Source organism: Bubalus kerabau, chromosome 15, assembly GCF_029407905.1.
Source record: "Bubalus kerabau isolate K-KA32 ecotype Philippines breed swamp buffalo chromosome 15, PCC_UOA_SB_1v2, whole genome shotgun sequence".
Lineage (NCBI taxonomy): Eukaryota > Metazoa > Chordata > Mammalia > Artiodactyla > Bovidae > Bubalus > Bubalus kerabau.
In genome coordinates this window covers 35,023,341-35,048,734 of record NC_073638.1, presented here as the reverse complement: position 1 = coordinate 35,048,734, position 25,394 = coordinate 35,023,341, and the positions used below count along the sequence as shown (strand labels likewise).

General features: G+C 45.2%; 1 protein-coding gene across 1 annotated transcript in view; it reads right to left on the bottom strand.

The window, feature by feature from the left end:
• The window catches only part of ABCC8 (ATP binding cassette subfamily C member 8), an 80,871-nt gene that overhangs the window by 49,406 nt on the left and 6,071 nt on the right, over nt 1–25,394 (bottom strand). The window contains exons 4-8 of the mRNA XM_055548457.1: nt 20,076–20,242; nt 18,225–18,467; nt 17,148–17,336; nt 9,143–9,307; nt 5,769–5,924 (exon numbers count right to left, since the gene is read on the bottom strand). Of these exons, the coding sequence (XP_055404432.1) occupies nt 5,769–5,924; nt 9,143–9,307; nt 17,148–17,336; nt 18,225–18,467; nt 20,076–20,242 (920 nt within the window). The remainder of the gene's footprint in view (nt 1–5,768; nt 5,925–9,142; nt 9,308–17,147; nt 17,337–18,224; nt 18,468–20,075; nt 20,243–25,394) is intronic.

Here is a 25,394-nt window from a genome sequence, read left to right as displayed (position 1 = left end):
ACTGAACTGTGCACTTTAAATGGGTGAATTATATCTCAATGAAAGTGTTATTTAAAAGGCATATGTAATCCAAAAAGATTCCAATCAGGGAGAGCCTTTGGGGATGAAGGAATGGGGCTCCTGAGCTCTTTTCAACACCATCAAAAGCCTCGTGTGCCCTGTGGATAACCAGGCTGCATATGGAATCCTGAGCCGGTTGAAGGGATTATATTAGTTCTGGTGGTAATACTGGGTCTTGAGGGCTGGTCAAAGCTCTAAGTGCAAATGTACAGTCTTTGAGGAATTAAAAACAAAAAATCAAGGTCTTCCTTGGTGGTCTGGTGGCTAAGATAAATGCAGGGGGCCTGGGTTTTTTCTCTGGTTTGGGAACTACAGCTCACAGGTTGTAACTAAGGGTTTGCATGCCACAATGAATATTGAAGATCCTGTGTGCCGCAACTAAGACCCAGTGCAGCCAAATGAATAAATAAATATTAGAAAATAAATGTAAAAAACCTAGAAAATCAAATGATACTTCATGATAAATAAGTATAGATAAGTAATCAGTGGGGGCTTCCTTGGTGGCTCAGCGGTAAAGAATCTGCCTGCAATGCAGGAGACTTGGGTTCAGTCCCCGGGTTGGGAATATCCCCTGGAGAAGGACATGGCAACCCACTGCAGTATTCTTGCTGGAGAATCCCATGGATAGTGAAGCCTTCAGGGCTACAGTCCATAGGGTCACACAGAGCTGGACACACCTGATGTGACTAAACAGCAGCAGCAGCAAGTAATCAGTGGAGGTAAAAATTCCTACCTAACTTTCCTCCCACTATGTTGTGAGGGTTAATCACACAAGTGAGAGAGCCTGGACAGGCCAGGCACAGGGCAGGGGTTATTAGTTGTTAGTTAGTATTAGTATTGTTAGCAATGGTCCATATGCAATAAAAACTATTATTAATAGTAACCAGGTTTGTAGCAGTGTGGTGGACAAAATCTCCTGAAACCAGTTGTTCAAGGGAAAACAAGGGAAATGATAAAAGATAAAATGGTAAATCTTAGCAGAGCGGAGGGGGCACACGGGTCTGGGAGTGAATAAGTGGGGGATAGCATATGTGACTGTTACCATAAAAAGGACCATCAGATTTTCTGCCCTACATCCAATCTTCTCTAGAAGGAAATGGCAACCCACTCCAGTATTCTTGCCTGGAGAATTCCATGGACAGAGGAGCCTGATGGGATAGAGTCCATGGGGTCACAAAGAGTCGGACATGACTGAGTGACTAACACACTTCTTCCAATCTTGTCTAGCTGCCTCCCTATACAAGCCTCTTCTATTTTCCTTTCAGATCAGATCAGTCGCTCAGTTGTGTCCAACTCTTTGCGACCCCATGAATCGCAGCACGCCAGGCCTCCCTGTCCATCACCAACTCCCAGAGTTCACTCAGACTCATGTCCATCAAGTCAGTGATGCCATCCAGCCATCTCATCCTCTGTCGTGCCCTTCTCCTCCTGCCCCCAATCCCTCTCAGCATCAGAGTCTTTTCCAATGAGTCAACTCTTCCCATGAGGTGGCCAAAGTACTGGAGTTTCAGCTTTAGCATCATGCCTTCCAAAGAAATCCCAGGGCTGATCTCCTTCAGAATGGACTGGTTGGATCTCCTTGCAGTCCAAGGGACTCTCAAGAATCTTCTCCAACACCACAGTTCAAAAGCATCAATTCTTCGGCACACAGCCTTCTTCACAGTCCAACTCTCACATCCATACATGACCACAGGAAAAACCATAGCCTTGACTAGACGAACCTTTGTTGGCAAAGCAATGTCTCTGCTTTTGAATATGCTATCTAGGTTGGTCATAACTTTCCTTCCAAGGAGTAAGCATCTTTTAATTTCATGGCTGCAGTCACCATCTGTAGTGATTTTGGAGCCCAGAAAAATAAAGTCTGACACTGTTTCCACTGTTTCCCCATCTATTTCCCATGAAGTGATGGGACCGGATGCCATGATCTTAGTTTTCTGAATGTTGAGCTTTAAGCCAACTTTTCACTCTCCACTTTCACTTTCATCAAGAGGCTTTTGAGTTCCTCTTCACTTTCTGCCATAAGGGTGGTGTCATCTGCATATCCGAGGTTATTGATATTTCTCCCGGCAATCTTGATTCCAGCTTGTGTTTCTTCCAGTCCAGCGTTTCTCATGATGTACTCTGCATATAAGTTAAATAAACGGGGTGACAATATACAGCTTTGACGAACTCCTTTTCCTATTTGGAACCAGTCTGTTGTTCCATGGCCAGTTCTAACTGTTGCTTCCTGACCTGCATACAAATTTCTCAAGAGGCAGATCAGGTGGTCTGGTATTCCCATCTCTTTCAGAATTTTCCACAGTTTATTGTGATCCATACAGTCAAAGGCTATGGCATAGTCAATAAAGCAGAAATAGATGTCTTTCTGGAACTCTCTTGCTTTTTCGATGATCCAGCGGATGTTGGCAATTTGATCTCTGGTTCCTCTGCCTTTTCTAAAACCAGCTTGAACATCAGGAAGTTCATGGTTCACATATTGCAGAAGCCTGGCTTGAAGAATTTTGAGTATTACTTTGCTAGCATGTGAGATGAGTGCAATTGTGCAGTAGTTTGAGCATTCTTTGGCATTGCCTTTCTTTGGGATTGGAATGAAAACGGACCTTTTCCAGTCCTGTGGCCACTGCTGAGTTTTCCAAATTTTCTGGCATATTGAGTGCAGCACTTTCACAGCATCATCTTTCAGGATTTGGAATAGCTCAACTGGAATTCCATCACCTCCACTAGCTTTGTTCGTAGTGATGCTTTCTAAGGCCCACTTGACTTCACATTCCAGGATGTCTGGCTCTAGGTCAGTGATCACACCATCATGATTATCTGGGTCGTGAAGATCTTTTTTGTACAGTTCTTCTGTGTATTCTTCCCATCTCTTCTTAATATCTTCTGCTTCTGTTAGGTCCATACCATTTCTGTCCTTTATCAAGCTCATCTTTGCATGAAATGTTCCTTTGGTATCTCTGATTTTCTTGAAGAGATCCCTAGTCTTTCCCATTCTGTTGTTTTCCTCTATTTCTTTGCATTGATTGCTGAAGAAGCCTTTCTTATCTCTTCTTGCTATTCTTTGGAGCTCTGCATTCAGATGTTTATATCTTTCCTTTTCTCCTTTGCTTTTCACTTCTCTTCTTTTCACAGCTATTTGTAAGGCCTCCCCAGACAGCCATTTTGCTTTTTTGCATTTCTTTTCTATGGGAATGGTCTTGATCCCTATCTCCTGTACAATGTCACGAACCTCATTCCATAGTTCAACAGGCACTCTATCCATCAGATCTAGGCCCTTAAATCTATTTCTCACTTCCACTATATAATCATAAGGGATTTGATTTAGGTCATACCTGAATGGTCTAGTGGTTTTCCCTACTTTCTTCAATTTCAGTCTGAATTTGGCAATAAGGAGTTCATGGTCTGAGCCACAGTCAGCTCCTGGTCTTGTTTTTACTGACTGTATAGAGCTTCTCCATCTTTGGCTGCAAAGAATATAATCAATCTGATTTCGGTGTTGACCATCTGGTGATGTCTTTGAGTTTCCCAGGTGGCTCAGTGATAAAGAATCCGCCTGCTAAGCAGGAGACGTGAGTTCGATCCCTGAGTCAGGAAGATTCCCTGGAGAAGGAAACAGCAACCCATGCCAGTATTCTTGCCTGGGAAATTCCATAGACAGAGGAGCCTGGCGAGCCACAGTCCATGGGGTTGAAAAAGAGCTGGACATGAGTGAGCGACTAAACAACACTCTATGTCAGGCTCCCTGCTTGGTGCTTTGCTTACATTATCTAACTGAATCATCAGAGCAACTCCAGAGAGTAGGAATCTTCCCCTTTTTCACAGATGAGGAAACTAAGGTTCAGGATAGGTTAAGTATCTTGAACCCAGGGAGCCTGCAGACTTTCTGGGAATGGATCTGGGATTTTGGCTCTTGACCTGAGCACCAGAATGAAGATTCACCCCCAGGCACAGGACAGGAGTCACAGACTCTGTGGTGGAAGAGCTCAGGATGGGAGAAGGAACAGATGAGGCCAGGAGTCAGTAAACCATGCCAAGAATTCTCATTCTATTGTTGGAGGAGAACACGCCTCCTCCAGAGCCAATCTCAAAAGTTATCTGGCTTTAGAAAATGCCATGTTAGCCATCTGTATGTCTTCTTTGGAGAAATGTCTATTTAGTTCTTTGTCCCATTTTTTGATTGGGTCATTTATTTTTCTGGAATTGAGCTGCAGGAGTTGCTTGTATATTTTTGAGATTAGTTGTTTGTCAGTTGCTTCATTTGCTATTATTTTCTCCCATTCTGAAGGCTGTCTTTTCACTTTGCTTATAGTTTCTTTTGTTGTGCAGAAGCTTTTAATTTTAATTAGATCCCATTTGCTTATTTTTGCTTCTATTTCCAATATTCTGGGAGGTGGGTCATAGAGGATCCTGCTGTGATGTATGTCAGAGAGTGTTTTGCCTATGTTCTACAGATGTATAGAACAGTCTTTTGGACTCTGTGAGAGAGGGAGGGAGGGATGATTTGGGAGAATGGCATGAAAACATGTATAGTATGATATAAGAAACAAATCGCCAGTCCAGGTTCGATGCAGGATACATCGAACAGGAGGCTTGGGGCTGGTGCACTGGGATGACCTGGAGGGATGGCATTGGAGGGAGGTGGGAGGGGGGTTCAGGATGGGAACACGTGTACACCCGTGGTGGATGCATGTTGATGTATGGCAAAACCAATACAATATTGTAAAGTAAAAAAAAAATAAAATAAAAAAAGATACATATATATATATATAAAAAGAAAGAAAATGCCATGTTTTAGATTTCCAAAATTAAAGCCAGCTTATTGGAGAATTTAGAAACGAATAAATTAAAAGTTTGTAGGGCTTCCCTGGTGTCTCAGTGATAAAGAACACATCTGCCAATGTAGGAGACATGGGTTCAGTCTCTGATCTGGGAAGATCCCACATGCCGTGGAGCAACTAAACCCGTGCACCACAACTATTGAGCCTGTGCTCTACAGCCCTAGGAGCTGCAACCACCGGACCCTCACACCACAACTACTGCGGCCTATGAGAGAAGCCATCAGAATGAGAAGCCTGTGCACTGCAATGAACAGTAGGCCCCACTCACAGCAACTAGAGAAAAGCCCGCTCAGCAACAAAGACTCAGCACAGCTAAAAATAAATAAAATTTTAAAAAGAATTCATTTCTTTAAAAAATCATTTGTAAGCCCCCATGAGGCCCTTTAGTTCTTTTTTTCCTATGTGGAAAAATGTGTGCAAATGCATACATATGTGTTTTCCAATTTAGCAGGAAGCACACTGAATACTAAAAACACATCATGTTTTTAGATACATGCTTTGAATACTAAAAACACACTTAAAAACACATCATGAACACTTTTCAATGTAAGTAAGTACTTTGCTATAACACAACTTTTATGTGAAAGTGTTCTACACATGATTACCCTTCAGTTTTTGGGTTTTTTTTAAGGTTGGCTGCACTTTTAAAGTCTTAGTAACCATTGCCTTCTTTGATTATCAAGAGAGACGCCTAGACCCCTTGGAGAGTGTGAGGCAGTGTAGACACCCAGGATACACCCCATGGAGATCCCAAGGAGGTGAAAGGTATAGGTAAACATGGAATGGAAGATGGCAGGCTCTTAGCCACTGGGCATGCACCAGCAGATTCCGATTTTGTGTCTCCCAACTCCCAACAAAGCACATGTCCCTTACCTGTACTGGCATGGCCCAGAGGTTTGGGCACAAGAAGAAAAACCACATGAGCTGGTTGGTGTCGATGGCTACCAGGTTACAGATCTGCCCGGCTGTCATTTCCCCCATGGATAGGTTGGAGGTGGACAGGTGCATAATTTTATTGTAAATCTTGGTCTGGAAATGAGAGTAAAGTGTTTCACATTTGTCATCATCAAGCCCATAATCACCACTCCAGATGCCATGTGTCTCTAAAGCGCAAGGGGCTTTTCAGGCCTCCCCCCATGGAGCCCCAGAGCAGCCCTGTAAAGAGCACTGTGTGACTGTTCCAGTTTTATAAATGGAGAAGCTGAGGCTCAGAGAGGTAAAGGGCTTTGACTACAGTCCAAGCAAGTCAGAGAGGCAGCATTCCCATGAGGAATCTACACCAGCATGACAAGCTACTTCCCCAGCAAGCAAGACCTTTCCCTTGGAGACAGGACTTAATTGGCTTTTAAATCTTAAATGCAGATTGTCATGCCCAGTTGTATTCTTGATTTACTGGAGGCCAGTGGAGAACATACTTGAGAGCCACAAAAATGATGAAAGGTGGCAGCCATCTGTTTTAATGTGGCTTCTCCAATGGGGAAAGGGGTTTGCTCTGGGGCTAAATCTTGTCTTAATTGAGCCTTGAAATAAATACAAGGGTTCAGCCTGGGAAGGTCTTATGTGAGACAAATGTGTATGTCGATCAGCCCTAGCACTATCCCGAGTCCAGCCACCCCCAAGGACCTTGTTCTGTCTCTCCAGGGCACATGAGGAACAGCCACGGTAATGGCGTCCCATGAGCTCTGAACCTAAAAGCTCTATGTGCAGAGTGATTGTGCCTCCCAGAAAGATGGCAATTTTCAGGCTATGTGTCCTGAAACAAGGAAAAATGCATTTCTGTCTTAATGACCTGGGGATGTCTGCTCTTGAAGGAAATTCTATTGTGCATTTTGTTGTAAGGTAGATTCCCAGCCCTTAATTCATCTTTTGTGTAAACCCAGGCTTTTTCATGGGGTAGGTCTGCTTAAAGCATGAACTTCTTCTGTCTTTTTTGAGTTATGTACACCATGGTTGAGGTTTAAAATAATGGCAATGACTTTTTTTGACAGATCTAGGCTTATCCTAAGTTATATACAATCGGTTTTTAAAGAATAATAATAAATCTAGTTTCAGTGAAGTAGGAACATAAGTAAACTAACAAAGAAAGCATTATTAAGTAAAGACTAGCATTCACAGAATTACACAACTAAAACCTGGTATATGTCAAAAATTATATACAATACAGGAATTTTGCTTCATAACCTTTTGTGCAAGAACTGTGGTTGTTCTCAAACTCACAAAGACATAAATCTTTATCTATAGATTTCTGTAAATCTTTGAGCGGAAGAATTTTTTTCTAATTTGTTCCCATAATTAATGCCAGCATTTTCTTTTGGGGACATAATGTATTAATCTTTCTTATTCATTCAAAATATTCAGACAGTTTAATAAAAACAATTACATGCTACTACATTAAAAAGCCATATTTGGCTCTTTTAGCATAATTGGAAAATATTAGAGTGTGATTTATGACAGAAATAGAAGGTAGATTTAATTACAAAACTGCTTGGCTACAAAACTGGCTGTTTTTTGTAGTGGTATGTGCCTGCTTATCACTAGAAGGCTCTGAACAGAGGTTGGGATTTTAGAAAGGTTTTCTGAACTTGCAATAGCTTGGTTCTCCTAGATCTGAACCCCTATGAGTCTTAAGGGTCTTGGATTTTTCTGGGATCTTTCCATCTTTTTCACATGAAGACCTTCATGAGGAAATGGCTCTGCTTTTCAACAAAAAAAGCATTGGCCATGGAGTGTTGTCATGCACAGCTTCACAAGTTGTGTACTACACAACTCCAGGGGGCGCCATTCACATGGACTATACCAAGATAACCAGAGTTTGGACCTTGACACTGTCCCCAGCCTAGGCTGTACCCTTCTCCTTAGTCCCTTTTCTGCATTGCTTCTGATCCTGGCTCCCAGAGGACCAGTCAATGTAAATGACTTTGAGGAACATTTCTGAAGAATGAGGCAGCTTTGGGATTTAGTCACAACCTCTTAGTGTTCTACTGACTTCATGGGAATTGCTGGGTACGGCAGAATCTGCTAGCTGTCCCTCATTATCCATTCTCTTCTTTTCATAAGAAGAATTTGTAGCAGGGTATAAAAGCCTGTCAGGAATAAAGCCACAGTTTCTAGCTTCTCTAGGTATAGCCATGGGGCCAAGTGTTCCCCAACGGGATGGGTGAAGATCTCTGCAACTTCTGCATCATGATTTGAAAAGAGGTCAGCCTTCCCTCCTACTGTCCCACCTTTATTATTGTTGGTTTAAATGTAGACACAATAGTGGCGATATCCATAGTCACATTAAACCATGGGACAAAGTCATGTGAGAAGGCTTGGCAGCACAACAGTACAGAAGGAGCCAAGATCTCTGATGACTGTATCAGCCCTGACCAAACGTGAAAGACAAACTTCCATCCTATTTAAGCCACTATCACACTGGGTCTCTCCATTCTAACAGTGGAACTAAAATTCTAATGAAAACACTGGGGCTCATCACTATCTTGCCTAAAGGGTCCCTGAATCCTTCCTGACCTCGATCAGCCTCCACCAGACCCTGAGGAGGAAGTCACAGCAGGCAGTAGCAAGAACCTAGACCCAGGGACCAGACAGGCCACATATGTCCCTCTCATCATGGCCTGAGACTTAGGAGCTCAAATTGATCTTGGTCTGGTCTGAAATCGCTCAGTCGTGTCCAACTCTTTGTGACCCCATGGACAGTAGCCCACCAGGCTCTTATGTCCATGGAATTCTCCAGGCAAGAATACTGGAGTGGATTGTCACTCCCTTCTCCAGGGGATCTTCCCAATCCAGGGATTGAAACCTGGGTCTCCTGCATTGCAAGCAGATTCTTTACCATCTGAGCTACTCAGTCTATCTAATCCTGGTATGTCAAAGACTCTTTTTTGTAGCCAAAGAAGACTATCCAGTAGCAGAGCCCTGGAACAGTATTTGTAGAAGGATTATGAGGCTGCACTTGGCATTCAGCAGGAAAAAGTTCTGTGATTGATTAGTGATGTCTGTCCCACTTCGAGGCTAAGCCGCTGACATCTTAGATCTAGTCCAAGGCAGAACTAGGGCTGGAACTACTACAGTTCCAAGGCCAGCCCAAGGCACTTTCCACCGTGTCACACTGCCTTGTCAATGGTTAGTTTCAAAACACTGTCAAAAGGCAACAAAACAATACATTCACAGGGAAACCATTCTTGAGTGTTCATGAGGACACATAATGTGCTCCTTATTGCATAGTGAAAAGATAATCATTCAAGTACCTGTATTGCTCCTCTCAAGTTAATTCCAGTTTCAATGGCGACGTAGTAAGATGCTTGCAGAAATGTCCTTTGCAGTAGGAGGGCAAGGAACAGAAGCACGGCTAAGACATAGGCATTAGCAAGGAACTCTTGGGATGAGACAAAGTAAACTCCGAGAAACTGTGTCTGTTGGAAAGAGAAATTCAGAGGTAGCTGTCATTGCCAGCAAAATGACTGCCATTAATACCTGTTATGGGCCACAGAGGCCATTGTTATAGGACTCTCCATGCTTGAAAGCCTTGTGCAACTGTTTATGAGTGGAAAAATCAGGCTAAACATTCTTGTAACTATAGGGAGGGTTGACTATAGTCTCTTCATCAACCCACCTAGGTAAACAGAATGTGACCCAGTTCTAACCTTATGTCCATAAATATGATTCTTAGCTTTGTGGACATGAGGCCAGGGGATTTCACTCTGAATGGGGGCAAGAATAAATAGAGCAAATCATAAAGCAGTCAAAACTAGAACCACTAAAACAGATCGCACAAGATGTATTCTCTGCTACAAAAGTGGAATCAGCTGAGGTTTAGTCTCACACTCACCAACAGCCTGCACTGTAGAAATTTCTGGGCAGAAAGACCAGCAGAAAACACGGCAGCAGTGCTCCCAGGGAGGGATGGACCGCATCGCCTGTAATGGACCATTTCAGACCCAAGCACCCCAGGCTTGTGGGCTCCTGGGACCTCCTTTCAAATGGAAAGCTTTCTGAACCTCCAGCAAGATCTCAGATGATAAGCAGTGGGGAAAAAAAACCAAATGGTTTGATTTTGTTGCTAAAGATACCAGAGAACAACAGCATGTCTGTTTCTAAATTCAGCATCAACAGCTCCCAGGAAAACTTTGATCTTGATTAAGTCCATTGCTCCACATCAATGTTTCCATGAAGACACAGCTCATCCCTTTCTGAGACTCTGCCCTGAGCTCTGCAAGTGATTTGGAAGGTTGTGGGAGCTGCTGCTGCAGGGTAAAGAGTGGTGGGAACAAAATGATGAGAAGGAGCCTGAGGGCGTGTCCACACCAGGATCAGGCTGAAAGGGTCAGGATTCTAAGCAGACGCCTTTTCTAGAGTCAGAAATCCCTGCATCCTGGACATAGACCTTTCTGACAGTAGGAAAGATTGTGCCTCTTGGTTCAAGAGTGCTCTTCCACCAGCGCTTACAGGCCCATGGAACTGGTTCTGGTTACAACTATATTTCCCTTCCTCTGCGGGACAGGGTCGCTCCCTTTTGGGGTCAGCAGGAAACAGTCACAGGGCACACTGAGGCCTCTTAGAAAGAGGGTCCTACTGAAACCTGAAGCCCTGATTCTGCCTCACTTGTTAAAGCACAAGGGGGAAAGGCAGAGGGGGAAGGGAGAAGGAAGACAGTGGGGGTTGCTGGGAGCAGCAAAATGGACCTTAAAATTGGGCTGCTGAGTTTGAGACCTGATCTTACAGGGAAGCAAGGGGCAGGGCCCAGTGTTCACCAGGTGCAATGCTCACAAGACCCAGTGAGAAGCACATCATTATTAGACCAGTTTTATACATGAGGAAATGGAGTTTCATCATGGTTAAGTGGCTGGCCCAGGGTCACATGCTGATAAAGGAAAAGATGTGAACATGAAACCATGTGAGGCCAAAAACGCTCCCGTAGATCCAACACCTGAGCCTCATCCAACCTGTTAACTTTGAGTCTCCTACTGTCAGCTGCAAGCTTGTGACCTTGCAGGGACTGGAACCTGCCCACTCGGCTAGTTCCGGGTCCAAAATGAAGGCATCTGGTCTAGGGAAAAACCTGGTCCTGTTTAACATGCCTTGGAATTCTTCCATTCTACCAGCTTATGTAGAGACCCAGCTCTGGAGAATGGACTCCATTATTTTAAAGCCACAAAGGACATGGTGGGGATTTATCCCAAAGGAAATACTTTAACGTAATGAAATAGCTGTATGTGCAAAGATGTACTGTCTCTGGGTTAGAGCAGGCAAAAATCCATGTAAATGTGTAACCACAAGCGATGGTTAAGTATATTATGATACTCATGGGAAACACTATGTACCCAAGAACACCAATCAATATGAAAGCTCTTAAGTAGCATGGAACGGCTCACATTCACTATATCACAATGATCAGAAAGCACATAGGCTGCAGAATGAGGGCTAGAAAAATCAACTGATCTCACTGTTTAGGTTTCGGGTGCGTGTGTGTTCTTTGTTAAATGCACTCATCAATATCTGTACATTTTCCACAAAGCAACAAATTCTCTTTTTAGAATTTGTTGGAATTTTTGGTCTAAAGGAAAAGCCTTGCTCCCTTTCCCCAAAATGCACACATCCTACAGTCAGAAATAATATTTATTTGGGTCAAGAGTTTTGTGACCTGTTAAAATGAAAATCTGCCTGCAGGTGTAAGTCATTGGGTCATTTTTTTATCTCTCTTCAAAGAGACAGAATAAAAGAGATAAAGGCCAGAGTAGCTACCTTTTGATTAAGAAGTAGGTACTAGACTAGCCAAAGAGGCCAGGGATATTGCTCATGGACGGCAAGCCCTGGGAAGCTTCAAATGGCTGTCAGGGCACTGGCATTGCCCAGCACCTTGACAGCTGGAGAGAAAGGCCAAGGACTTACAGCTTGACATTTGATGAGTGGAAAATGCTTTGGAAGATCAGATGCCCTTGTCTCACATTTTCATAAGCTCTCAGGGAAGAAATTGTATTTGTTTCCAGGGGTTTTCATAGTAGCACTCAATAAATATATTTTAAAGTAATCAATGCATATGATCTTTATCTCCCATCTACTTTTTCTAGAAGCTATCCATTTCCCTATTTTACAGTTGAGCCAATCAAGGCATGCTGAATGTAAGGTTCCAGCTCTGGAAGGCCCTGGTAAAAATGTTGATAACTGTCCTTGACTGCTTATAGACCAAGGCATCCACCCATCCATCCACAACCATTTGACATAGTGGTTTAGAGTTTGAGGTTAGCCCATATCTGAGTTCAAGTTCTGGCTCATTATGTTAGTGACTATGTTTTTAGTAAGTTCCTCAACCTCTCTGAGCTTCAGTTTCTTTACATGTAAGATGAAGCTATTAAGGGTTTCTACTTCAGAGAGCTGTTACGACAATTCAGTGTAACAATGTAAGTAAAAAGTTTTCTTAGGATTTCCCCAGTGGTCCAGTGTTAACACTCCACACTCCCAATGCAGGGAGCATTGCCTTGATCCTTGGTTGGGGAACTAAGATCCCATATGTTACATGGTGTGGAAAAATAAAGATTTGTAGTAAGCATGCTGCTCTGCTGCTAAGTCACTCCAGTTGTGTCCGACTCTGTGCAACCCCATAGATGGCAGCCCACCAGGCTCCCCCGTCCCTGGGATTCTCCAGACAAGAACACTGGAGTGGGTTGTAGTAAGTACTTATACTTACTACATGTAAGTATACTACAAGTATATGGTAATGTCTACATTTTTCATTGAAAAATCATTTCTCTTGTGCTTCTGGGGTGTCAGGCATGGAGCTGGGCACACAGAGGTCAGCCAATGCAGATCCTGTCTTAGGAGACTCAGGGTCAAGTTGAAGAAAAAGAAAATGGGTGTTTTGATGGTGCAAACATAGGATATTACAGGAGCACAGAAGAGGAGCATCTAATTCAATCAGAGGAAGGCTTCCTGGAGGAGGTGACATCAAAGACATGTCTTCGCAGTTCAGAGGGAGTGAGGCATGCCAGACCAGAGCAGCCACATGGACACTGTCATAAAGAGACCAACCTGCACGTTGACATCACAGTCACAGAAATGTGTATAAGTTCTCAAAGTACCCAGAGTGACAGCCACAAATATGGATGTCCAGATGGGGACATAGATACACACAGAAACAGACATACCAAAAGACACGGGGACAACAGAAAGACACACACAAAGACTCATAAGCAGGTCCCAGAAGAACTCAGTCAGAAACACACACTAACCTACACACCATCTCCACGGAGGTTTAGAAGCCATGTGAGGCTTTGTTTGGCCCTGAGATCAAACCCAAACTGTTCTTTCTTCCTCTGCTCAGCTGACAGCCTAGAGCAGTGCTGGCCAGTTTCAGATGCCAGCAGTTCTTTATAAATCCAATTCCCTTGCCCTCCAGCCAGATCAGAGGCACCCATGGCAGGTGACAGATTGTGGGTGGGGGCTGGGTGAGAGAGGGGGCTGGAAAGAGACCTATCAGGGGTTTTGCAGGGCCTGGGTCCCAGCGCTCCCTGGGGAGTGATGGTGGGGACAGGAGTGTTGAGGACCTAGAAGGCCATATGACACTTCCAGTAATAAAAGAAGAAATAAGGAATGCCTGTCCTTGAGGATGCCAAGGGCAGCAAGATTTCTTGCCAACCGTGAGTATCCTGGCAAGGGAAGAGATGACAGGGCAGCCGCTGATAACAGAGTAAACAGTGGGTGCCCGGCTGCGCCAACTGCAGCAGGATGGATCCGGGTTGAATGGGAAGAAGGGCTTTCTCATGGAGAGGGTTGTTAAACACAGCTACAGAGCTTCCTTCTCTGTTCATGAAGACCAGGATAGCACCTGTGTCTCTGGGTGAGAGCCACTGGGAGGCAAGGGGTGGTGGTGAACCAAATAACTTCAATAAATGACCCCTTTCCCCCACTAGACCCTCCCTGGTGGCTCAGACAGTAAAGCGTCTGCCTACAATGCGGGAGACCCGAGTTCCATCCCTGGGTTGGGAAGACCTCCTGAAGAAGGAAATGGCAACCCACTCCAATATTCTTGCCTGGAAAATCCCATGGATGGAGGAACCCGGTAGGCTACAGTCCATGGGGTCGCAAAGAGTTGGACACGACTGAGCAATTTCACTTCACTTTCCCCCACTACATGAGAATTAAGGCATATCCCAGGCAACCACACGACTGAGGACTCTCTGTTGCTGACATTGGAGACGACATTTACTTTCAACTCTCGTTTCTATGTCTGTAATTTGCTGATTGCATTTGGGCTGCCGGGAACAAATATTAAATTTGATAAGACCTGCTGCCACTGAGGCAGGGCCATCTGTCTCGGCGATTTATGTGCTGACAAGTAACTGAGACAAGAGCATTACAATGAGAAGGCAGCAAATCCCAATTCTCTGTGTGTACAAACAAAGAGAAAAGAGAATGCAAAGCTAACACTCAAATGAACTAGTATTCTAAGTGTTGTTCTTACTATTTCTTTGATACATCTGGCCCCAGAGTTCTTAGGAGACTGGTATAAGAGTTTAGGGAAATACAGGAGGAAGAAGATGATGTAAACAAGCTGATAAGGGCTCTGGCTGGTGTCACTTTTCCCTAATGCCAACAATCGGCTCCACACTGCTGCAGGCTTATCAGTGTGGAGTATTTGGGAATCCCCTATGGCTTCCCTGGTGGCTCAGATATAAAGAATCTGCCTGCAGTGCAGGAGACCTGGGTTTGATCCCTGGATCAGGAAGATCCCCTGGAGAAGGACATGGCTACCCACTCCAGTATTCTTGCCTGGAGAATCCCATGGACAGAGGAGCCTGGCAGGCTACAATCCATGGGATTACAAAGAGTCAGACACGACTGAGTAACATTTCTTTTCTTTTTTTTTCATTTATGGTTAGTCTGAAGCTGAAGGTGACACTCCTTTTTCACAAAAGAAACAGTCTCTTCCCCCCATTTTGGGCCAAATAAAGTTCAGCAGCTCAAAAGCCAGAGAAGGTCTCAAGAGCCACTGAAGTCTAAATAAGCAAAAAGAGTCCTAATCATCTTTTCTTTTCTTTTTTTTAAGGCTTTCTCATGTTAGTTTTTTAAAGAAATTGATGCATTATATAAACATTTTTAAAAGTGAAAAAATCATGAAGTACTGTAAAGTTTTAATGAAATTTATTTCCAAGTTAATAGTTCCCACATCCTTAAATGAACAAGAAATCTACCCATCTTAGCCTAGGTAACTCCTACTCATCTGTCAAGGCCCCATTCAAATATCTTCTCCTTTTCGAAGCTGTCATGATCACTGGCTGAGTTAATTACTCCTTTGCCCACAGTTCCTTGTATCTACTTCCAAGTAGCAGTATTTAACACACGAGCGGCACTAGCGGTAAAGAACTTGCCTGCCAGTGCAGGAGACTAAGAGACACAGGTTAGATCCTGGGTTGGGAAGATCCCCTGGAGGAGGGAATAGCAACCCACTCCAGTATTCTTGGCCTGGAGAATCCCATGGACAGAGGAGCCTGGCGGTCTACGGTCCATAGGGTCGCAAAGAATTGGATATGACTGAAGTGACTTAGCACACATAAAATGTTTTATTTAGATATCTCTTTTCCATTTGGTTCCATATTCCTTGAGGCCAGAGATGAAGACTTGATAATAGTAATCAATTTAACATCATGATTGTAAGTGCCCAGACTATGGAGTAAAAGAGACTTGGTTTCAAATCCTGACTCTGTCACTAACTAGCTAAGAGACCCTAGGGAAAGTTACTTAACCTCTTTGAGCCCCAAGTTCTTCATCTATAAAATGGGGATTAAAGATACCTACCTTATAAGTTGTAGGGTTTGTCAATTATATCTCAAAATGCTGTTACAAAAAAAAAAAAAAACTTACCCTAAAAGGCTGTTTTAGGGATTCAATGAGATAACACATGGATAAGTATTAAGCAGTCAGTAAGTGGTTGTTATTCATCTTCCTCATCATAACCATTGTTTCTATACTCTCACAGTCTTACCCAGGTCTGGCACATGGTATGGCTCAATAATTGTTTGCTGAGTAAATCAGACAGACTTAGAGTGTCTCATATTCCTGGCCAAAAGTGCTCAGCTGATTAATTATGTCTCTGGAAAAAAATTCATATGCACCTCCTGGGAATTAAATGGTATCTGCAGTTTTGGAACCCACGAGATGGATAATACTACACGAGGGGAAGTCGTAAATTAGTAATCAGATCCCTAATCAGTAATTACCTGCATCATTTTTGGACTGTCTATTTGTGGTTAGAAGGTTATAATGATGTTCCTGCTGGGGAAATAAGACTCTGAATCTTATTAGAGGCGAAAAGTTTTCCATTTTGTGGCCATGTAAACCTGGCATCATCGACTCAGTGGACATGAGTTTGAGCAGACTCTGGGAGACGGTGAAGGACAGGGAAGTACTAGCGTGCTGCAGTCTGCGGGGGTCCCAGAGAGTCGGACGTGACTGAGCGACTGAAGAACGACAACAAACCTAAGCAGCCGCAAAGAAACAGACAAAGAATCAGGTACTCCACCCTCACCCCCAGAGTGAATGGTACTGCCCCAAGGAAGGAAAAAAAAACCCAGAAAGATTTCCTGTCTCTGTTGTCTGACAAATTTCAGTCTGTAGCATCTTTAGAGCTGGAAAGGCCATTGGGTATCATCTAGTCCAGTGGGTTTCAATTACTTTTAAGACACGGGATTCTTTTTTAAAAAAGAAATTTTAATGGGAAGTTCTAACATGTTAATAAAACTGGGGCAGCTTTTAACAACATTTGGAGTGGAGGGAGAAAAAGCCCTACAGATGGAGGCTTCCCACTCTCCTCCCCACAACAGCAGCCACCAAAGTGGCCCTGCAGAGCCTCAAGTGTTATGAGCATACAAAACTGAAGAAGAGAGATCCGTAAAAGTTATCGAGAGTCTGTTAAGATAGCATGAATTAAAAACTAATAAATAAAAGCTTTAGACACCTCCTGCAACTTTCGGAATGATGACATAACCGAGAGAAGTATTATGGTGATTACGGTATGCTGCGGTTTCGTTGCTAAGTCAAAAGCGTAGGGCACCATAAATTCTTTAGGGGCACAAGCTTGCCTTCTAGCATTTCTGCTGACCAGGTGCAGACATCTCCTAGAGACAGATATTGCTAAGCGCTCTGCATGGTGAGGAACTGCCCGGTGCAGCCACTCTCACACACATCAACCTCTTGCCTGTTCTCACTAGTGAGTGAAAAGCTTGCCCAGGGCGCCCTGCTCTCCCCCTGGGGGCCTACCTTGGGCTGGAAGACGCCATTCTCCTTCCCAAGGTGGTCCACGATTCCAAAGATGCACAGTGGCCCGGCGAAGCCCAGCAGGTCAGCCAAGATGCGGAACGTGCTGCTGAGGACCAGGCGCCTCCCAAAGGCACAGCAGAGGGCCTGCCAGATGGCCCGGGCACCTTGTGTGCTTTGCGTGTCCTTCCGCTGCCCAGAGAAACAGAGTCAGAGTGGCTGAGGGCCCATTCACAGCAGGGCCCAGCCTCCCAGGGAACCCCCAGCTCCTGCTGCCTAGAGAAACCCAGTGGCCACGTCTGCTGCAGAAAGGTGGGCTCAGGGAAGAAATTATGGAGCCACCAAGTGCATGGTTGTGTGGGTCCAAATAGAGACCTAACGTGGTCCAGATAGGGAAACTGAGGCCAGGTGATGGATCAAGGTCACATGGCTGGGCAGGGACTGCGTGGTGAGCATAGTGCTATAACAAGGGCATGGCATATGTCAGCCCAATGCCACTGTGTCTGTCTTGGTGTTTTCCTCTGCTAGGGCAGAGGCAGTGAACGAGCACTGGATTGGGAGTTAGGTGACCGGCTCTGCCACCTGCCAGAGGTAGGCTAGCTCTGGGGAGGTCATGGCCTTTCTCAGGGCCTCAGTTTCCTCATCAGTGGTTTGAGGAGATGCCTTCTGGCCTAACTCATAGAGTTACTGCAAGGATTAGGCCACTAATGCCCTTACTCTCCAAATGGGTGACAATCCCCACCTGTACAATCACTGAGCTTCAAAAGAAAGACCACAAGACATGGGAAATCCAGTAGGGTTACCTCCCTGTAGAGCCTCAGTTTCCCCACATGGACAATGAAAGTGTTAGGCTAGGTGATCTAAAACGTGAGGACCATTCCAGCTGTGACTGTCCTATGGGTCTTTGGTCTTGGACTTCTCCCTGGTTCACTGGGTGACTTAGGGCAAGCCTCTTTCCCTCACGGGACTCAGTTTCCCCACTGTCCAATCAGGGGTTTGACCTGATGCTTTATGAGCTCCCTGTCTGTGATGCTAAACCAGAGGGCAGGGAATGGACAGTGTGACCATGCCCCCACTGACCGCCTGGGCATCGAAGGCCTCGCAGAGCCGCTGGTAGTTGGTGAGGGCCCGCATGGCGATGGGCAGCTTCCCAATGGCTCGGAGATCGATGGGCTTCTTGTGGGCAGTCTTGATGAAGGCGTTCATCCACCAGTAGGTGCCTTTGGACAGCAGGTTCACAAAGGGCTGCAGGAAGCGCACCCCCAGGTCCTGCAGGTCCTCTGGGGGCTTCACCTCCCTTGGCGTCTTGAAGAAGATGTACCTCTGTGGGCACGTGGGACACCAGGGAAGGGTAAGTGCAACTTCTCATCACCTCTACTTTGTCCCAGCAGAAATCTGGGGTTGTGTCGTCCCACCCTTGACTTCTAACAGGTCAGGCCATCATTTGCCTCTTCCCAGGAAAAAGACCCCCCAACTCCTCTTGACCACCAGTGCCAGGGCCTCCTGACTCGTAAATATTCATTGAGGTCCTACTTTGAATCCCCTGGGCTGGGTTGGGTTGCGCAAGAGCAGGAGTCTCCCATATGCCATCTTCTCTCTCCTACAAATCTGAAGAAACCACCATGTTCATATAGGGTTTGCAGAATGTGGAGCCATGGAGACCTGGGTTCGAATTCTGCCCCCTCCACTAACTAGCAAGGTATCTTTGGACAAACCTCATCTAAAATGTCTCATCTTAAAAGGGGATTTTACTTGTATCGCAGCGATGCTGTGAGGGTCAGTGGAGGCAGAGAATATGAAAGCTTGTGTACCCTGCAAATCACCAACTAAAAGCAGAGGAGTCAGAGAAATGCAAATTAAAGTAGCACTTCACACTCATCAGACTGGCCCAAATTAGAAATGGCTGGTTGAAGGAAAGGAAAGGGCTTTCTAATTCATTGCTGGTAGATTACAGCATTTCTGAAAGGCAATCTGCAACATCAATTAAAATTTCAAATACACAGGTCCTTTGAGCCAGCAACTCTGCTCCTTGGATTCCCTCCCATAGAAACAGAAGCAGCTTTACCTAGATACAAGTATGTTTAATACACCATTATTTGTGATGGCAAAAATTTGGCAACAAAGTGAATGCTTATCAATAGGGTAATGGCTCAGTTACACAATGGAATATTATGCAGCCATTAAGAAAACTAAATTAACCATACTAGACTTGGAGGGAGTCCTAAGAGATATCTGATAGATGAGAAAAGCAAGATGTAAAAAACTACATATAATATGATCCCATTTTTATAAAACAAACATTGAAAGAAACAATACCTATTTATGTTAAGGAGATATCCTTAACAGATGCAAGTATGTAGCACAATATATTAATAAAAAGAATGAAAGGATACATGCTAGAATGTTAATATGGGTTACCTGGGGAGGGACAGGTTGAGGGAGGGGAAGGTAAGAATCTCAGAGAGGGAAAGGGGGCAAGCAGAAATGATTTAAAAAAACCCAAAACTCAAAAAATATGTATGCAGCCACACTTAACACATTTACTAATTCATGTGTAATTATATGAATACATTAAAATAAAACAAGCCCCCCCACCTCAAAAAGAAAAATGAAATCAAACTCAGAGAAGTCAGAACCTGAAGTTTTATTTCCTCCCTATTAAACCCAGAGTCCTTTAGCCTTGGCTGTCACCTCCTTTCCCCCTGGGAGCCTGGGGTAGAGGGCTGCTGGGCTGGATGGAAGGCTCCTCCTGAAACATCCCTCACTGGCCTCAACTCTCCTTTTGAGGACGGGTAAAAGAAGCTGACTCCTTCTAGGACTTGGCTAAGAAGCAGGGTGGTGGCCCACATCCAGGGGCAGGACCCTGGTCAGCAGCCCCGCCCTGGCGCAGGTGTGTCCAAAGGTGGGTGGCAGCCCGGGGGGCCTGCTTACCCTCACCCTGATGACGTTGATCTCCACGAGGAGCAGCATCCCGTAGAGGATCACCAGCAGCCCTGTGAGGCAGAAGCGCAGCTGCGAGAAGCCGATGGCATGGTCGTAGAACTTGACAAACTTGATGGTCTTGGTGATGAAGGCCAGGGTCCAGTAGACTAGCAGGGCTGCCAGGGAGAGGCGAGAGAGCACGGAGGGCGTGTGTGTACGTATGTGGATGTGTGTGGACTCACGCCTGCGCAAGTGTGTGCAAGTGGACAGAAAAGTGTGTCAGGGAGGAGGTGTGCCTGTGGCCAAGCACACTCAGTGTGACAGATGTCTGTGTGTGTGAATATAAGAGTATATAATTTTGAGACAGTGAAAGTGAAGGTGTTATTCATTCATGTCTGACTCTTTGCAACCCTATGGACTGTGGCCCACTAGGCTCCTCTGTCCATGGAATTCTCCAGGCAAGAATACTGGAGCGGGTTGCCATGTCCTTCTCCAGGGGATCATCCTCACCCAGGGATTGAACCTGGGTCTCTGGCATTGCAGGTAAATTCTTTACTGTCTGAGCTACCAGAGAAGCAATGTGCATACATTAAAACATTCATGACAGGCATGTTCAGAAATAATAGTAGTCCTACAAGTCAAGGTGGTCAGCCAAATTTTCCTTTATAATAAATAAGAAGAAAAATGGTGACATTATTTCTTGAATTTAGCTAAGTTATAGGCACTGTGTCAAATAAGCACTTTAAACATACATATCTCATTTATTTCTCACAAAAGCCTCGTGAGCAAAGTCCTGCCATCACCCTCAATTAAACAGATAAAGGAATCGGAAAGGTTTAGTAACTGATCCAAGGTCACACAGCCATTAAGTGGCATAACTGGGCTAGCCTAACGCCTAACACAAGTAGGCTCCACCATATAATGGCTTCCTTGTGGAATCCCCAGTCTGGGTATATCCTAAAAGTCCTTCAATCTAGTCCTTTAATTTTACAGATGAGGAAGCTGAGGCCCAGAGAGAGGAGGGGACCTGCCCAAGCTCACTGCAAGCTAATGACAGAGGGAAGGTGAAGCCCTAGGTCTATGGGCCCCCTCGCCCAGAGCCCACTATAGCACAGTGATGCTCTTCAGGGAGCCTGGGGACTGGGGGATACAAAAAAGTGAGTCCTGTGGGGCAGTGCATATTGTGGTTAGAGCTGGGCCTGCAGCCAGATACGCTGGGCTCAGATTCTGTGACTTAATAGCTACATGATCCTGGGAAAGTCATTTAACCCATCTAGGCTTCAGTTTCCTCATCCATAAATGGGAATAATAATATTACTACCTCAAAGGTTGTTGTGAGCAATGTATGGGAAGCATTTAGCAAAATGAGCCTGGCACACACTGGGTACTCTTTGGGTATCAGGTGTTAATATATTTATTATATCCAGATTTCAGACCTGGGACCGTAAATGATCAGAAGTCATTCGTAGAGTCTATCCTCTAAATTCCTATCTACCCCATTCAAATCCACCAATAAAGCAGTCAGTTTTGGCTTACTGGTGACAACAAAAGAGAGCAGTGATTAAGTCCCCCTTGAGGGAGTGCTTTGGCACAGGCAGGCCTTCCCCCTCACTCCCTAGAGTCATATGGTTTACAATATATGACAGATGGGATCTTATATATGTTATAAGGTCAGCCTAAATGCCTTGAGCTCTTCTCTAGAGTAATCACAGAGAGGGAAGAAGACCATCATCCTGCCTTTCCTCCCTGGGTGGGCTCTTGGGGACAAAAGCTGCGGTCTGTCTCAGACTGGCTCTGGGCTGGGAACTAGGTTGAGACACTGAATTGGGGAGGGGCGAATGCCACCTATCTCAGGTCCCCGAGTGAGAGCATCAGGATAGAGGGCAGGAGTGTCTGCTTCTGGTCCCAGTCCTCAAGTCTGGATGGTGTCTCTCAGCTGAGTCTGGTCTCCGGGTCACAAGGAAATCCCCTAGCTGGAGGCCATACCCCTGCCTCCACACCTACACTCTCCCAACAGACTCTATCCCAGGCACCAGAAGCTCTGGAGGCCTTAGTGAGGGTTTCCTACTGGGACCAGACTTGTAAATACATCTCAGGTTGGTCTAGCCTCTAATGCTTAACAGACATGATCTGATTTGATCTTTATAAGAACCCTAGGACTTAGCCAGGGACTTACTATTCCTGTCCAGATGGGGAGACTGAGGTTCAGAGAGCCTGAGCGTCTTGTCCAAGGTCACACAAGGAGTTAGTGGTGGACCCAGGACTAAGCCAACAACCCTACCCTACAGTGCTGAGCTCTCAGCCTGTGGCCAGACACAGCAGCGCTCGGTGAAAGCTTAGGGCGTGTCTGAGGGAACAGGAGAGGGGAAAGAATAACACGGGGGCTGCTGCTGAGCTCTAAACTCTGAATTCCCCTGAACCTACCCCAACATTGTTAAGCAACTATACTCCTATAGAAAATAAAAAGTTAAAAAAATAAAATAATTGAAAAACCCCTCTGAATTCTCATTACCTCCGCTTCTTCCCTCTCTCTCCGCTCCCTCACCCCCACATCCTACCTATTACCAAACTCTATTTTACTTCCTAATTATCTTGAATCCATCCACTTCTGTCCACCTGGGTTGCCACCATCATGTCTCCCCTGGATTACCTTTAGAGCTTTCTCAGGGTTTCCCCACTTCCCCTCTCGCCCTCTGTAGACCAATATATTTAACAAAATATGACCTCAACACACCCATTCTCATAACAGCATAATCTGTAGTAGCCAAAAGGTGGGAGCAACCCAACTGCTTATTGATGGATGAGTGTAAAACAAAATATGGTATATATATAAAATATATATATATACAACAGGATGTGGATAACACAATGGAATATATATATATATACACACACACAGACACACACAATGGAATGTCATTCAGCCTTAAAAAGGAAGAACTTTCTGACACGTGCTACAAATGGGTGAATCTTGAGAATATAAAACAAAGTTAAATGAACCAGTCACATATGGAAAGAACAGTGTATGATTTAACTCATTTAAGTTAGGAGCCTAAAGTAGTCAGATTCACAGAGATAGAAAGTAGAATGCCAGCTTTGAAGGGTTGAGGGTAGTTATTGTTTAATGCGTACAGTTATTGTTTAATGGGAAAATGAAAGAGTTTTGGAGGCGGATGGTGCTGACAGTTACCCAACAAGGTGAATGTATTGAATGCCACTGGAGTATACATTGAAAAGTGATTAAACTAAGTTTTATGTTACATATCCTCAATGGCTTTCCATTGTCCTTGGGATAAAGACCAACGCCTGTGGGGTGGCCTTCAAGGTCCTGCCCCACCTGCCACTCTAGCCTTCACAGTTCAGCTCCCTTCTGCCCTCTGCCCTCTAGCACTCCTTCCCTCCCCCACCCCAGATTTCCTAATGTGCTTTCTTTCTTCTGCCTCTGGGCCTTTGCACATGCCACTCCTTCTGTCTGAAGCATTTCCCTGTCCCTTTCCCCAACTAGTTCCTACCTATCCTTTCATTTTCAACTCAAACATGACTTTCTCATAGAACACCTTCTGATCTCACCCAGGTCCGCGAACAAGGTTACTTCTCGGGACACTGTAAGCTGCATCACGGTTCACCTTTCTGCAGGACTCCAGACCTGTGACCAGACCGTAGCCTCCACAGAAGGACAGTTCTTTCTCTAGTACTCACTGCCCTGCAGCCCATGGGGTGCATCCTCTTCACTTACCCCTGTTCTAGAACTTCTGGCTCCACGGAGAGCAAGACTCTACCTAAGGGGAATGGAGGGAGTTAGTCCTTGTTCCTTGGAGAAGGACTGGTCTGTCCAAGGGTGGTAATTTGGGCTTCATTGTTGTTGTTGAGACACTAAGTTATATTCAACTCTTTCGACTTCATGGACTGTAGCCTGCCAGGCCCCTCTGTCCATGGAATTTCCCAGGCAAGAATACTGGAGTGGGTTGCCAGTCCCTTCTCCAGGGGATCTTCCCAACCCGGGGATTGAAACTGTGTCTCCTGCATTGGCAGGCAGATTCTTTACTGCTGAGCCAGGGGAAGCCCAATTTGTGCTTTAGGGAGAGAATATTATATGCTTTTCGGAGAATGACAAAATGAACTTGCCAGATGCCCAGATAGGGTGTTTCCAGAGGCACTGGTCAGCCGGGCCTGGCGATTAAGGAGGGGTCTCTGTGCATGAGAAGCTGCCTCAGACACTGGTGTGGGAGGCTCTCTGAAGCCTGTATTTAACCTCTCTCCACCTGCTGCCCCTCAATCCCCCAACAACACTCACATGGGGGCCCCTGGGGTGAGGACATCTCTTGCACGATCCTGATGGAGTGCAGCTCCCACCTTACCAGAAAGGTAGACCTGAGACTAGCTTGGGAAGCACCACCTTCCCACTCATGACACCAGGCTGTCTCTGGCTTAGCATAGAGAGTTCCAGACTCCAGATGTCAATTAATGCTGTGACTTCTAAAAATCATGGTCTGACTTAATGACACACAGTCTGACCACAGCTTAACAGTAAGATGTACAGCCCGGCCTTAGACATGCAGACCGAGCCCCACACAGAGGAAGATCTGTGGATTTATACCTCGGGTCCAACACAGTCTGAGGACTTTTAGACACACAGCTTCATTCTTTTTAAGAGTCTGCTTGGGTCCCAGACTCCTGGGTTCTAAACCGGGCTTTACCCCTTGACTAGCTGGGGAGACTAGTGCAAACCACTTAACTTCTGAGCCTTGGTCTCCTGATCTGCAAGAGGGTAATAATGGTAAATCCCTCACAGATTTGTTGTAAGGATTAAATGGAGTTAATACATGTAAAATGCTTAGGATTGTGCCTGACACATAGAAGGTGCTAAATGAGTGTTCGCTGTCATTTTGTGTAACCTCTCTGAGTTCAGGGTTCAAGTCTGTAAAATAGGGATAGCAACAGTGCAAGAGGGAGAGTGTGGGGGTTAAGTGAGATGATGCATGGAGGAAGCTTAGCATTGAGCTTGGCACACAATACAGTCTCAATAAAGGTCAACAATCATCACTGTTGTTTCTGCCTGGGACCCCGGCCACATGGTGTCAGAAGGTCTAAGCGGGCACTCCAAAGCGTTGGCAAGCCGCAGGCTCTGGTCCTGGGGTCCTTCTCTTTTCTAAAGGTTACCGCATCTGGGCTCAAGTTTTACATGCGACCTACAAAGCCATGACTGCCCCAGACCTCCCCTGAGTGCCCAACTTGTTTATCTGCCTGCCTGATACTTGAGCTGGCTGTTTCAACTCAGTGTGGCTTAAACACCCCAACTCCTGCTCCTTTGCCACAGTGGTCACTCAT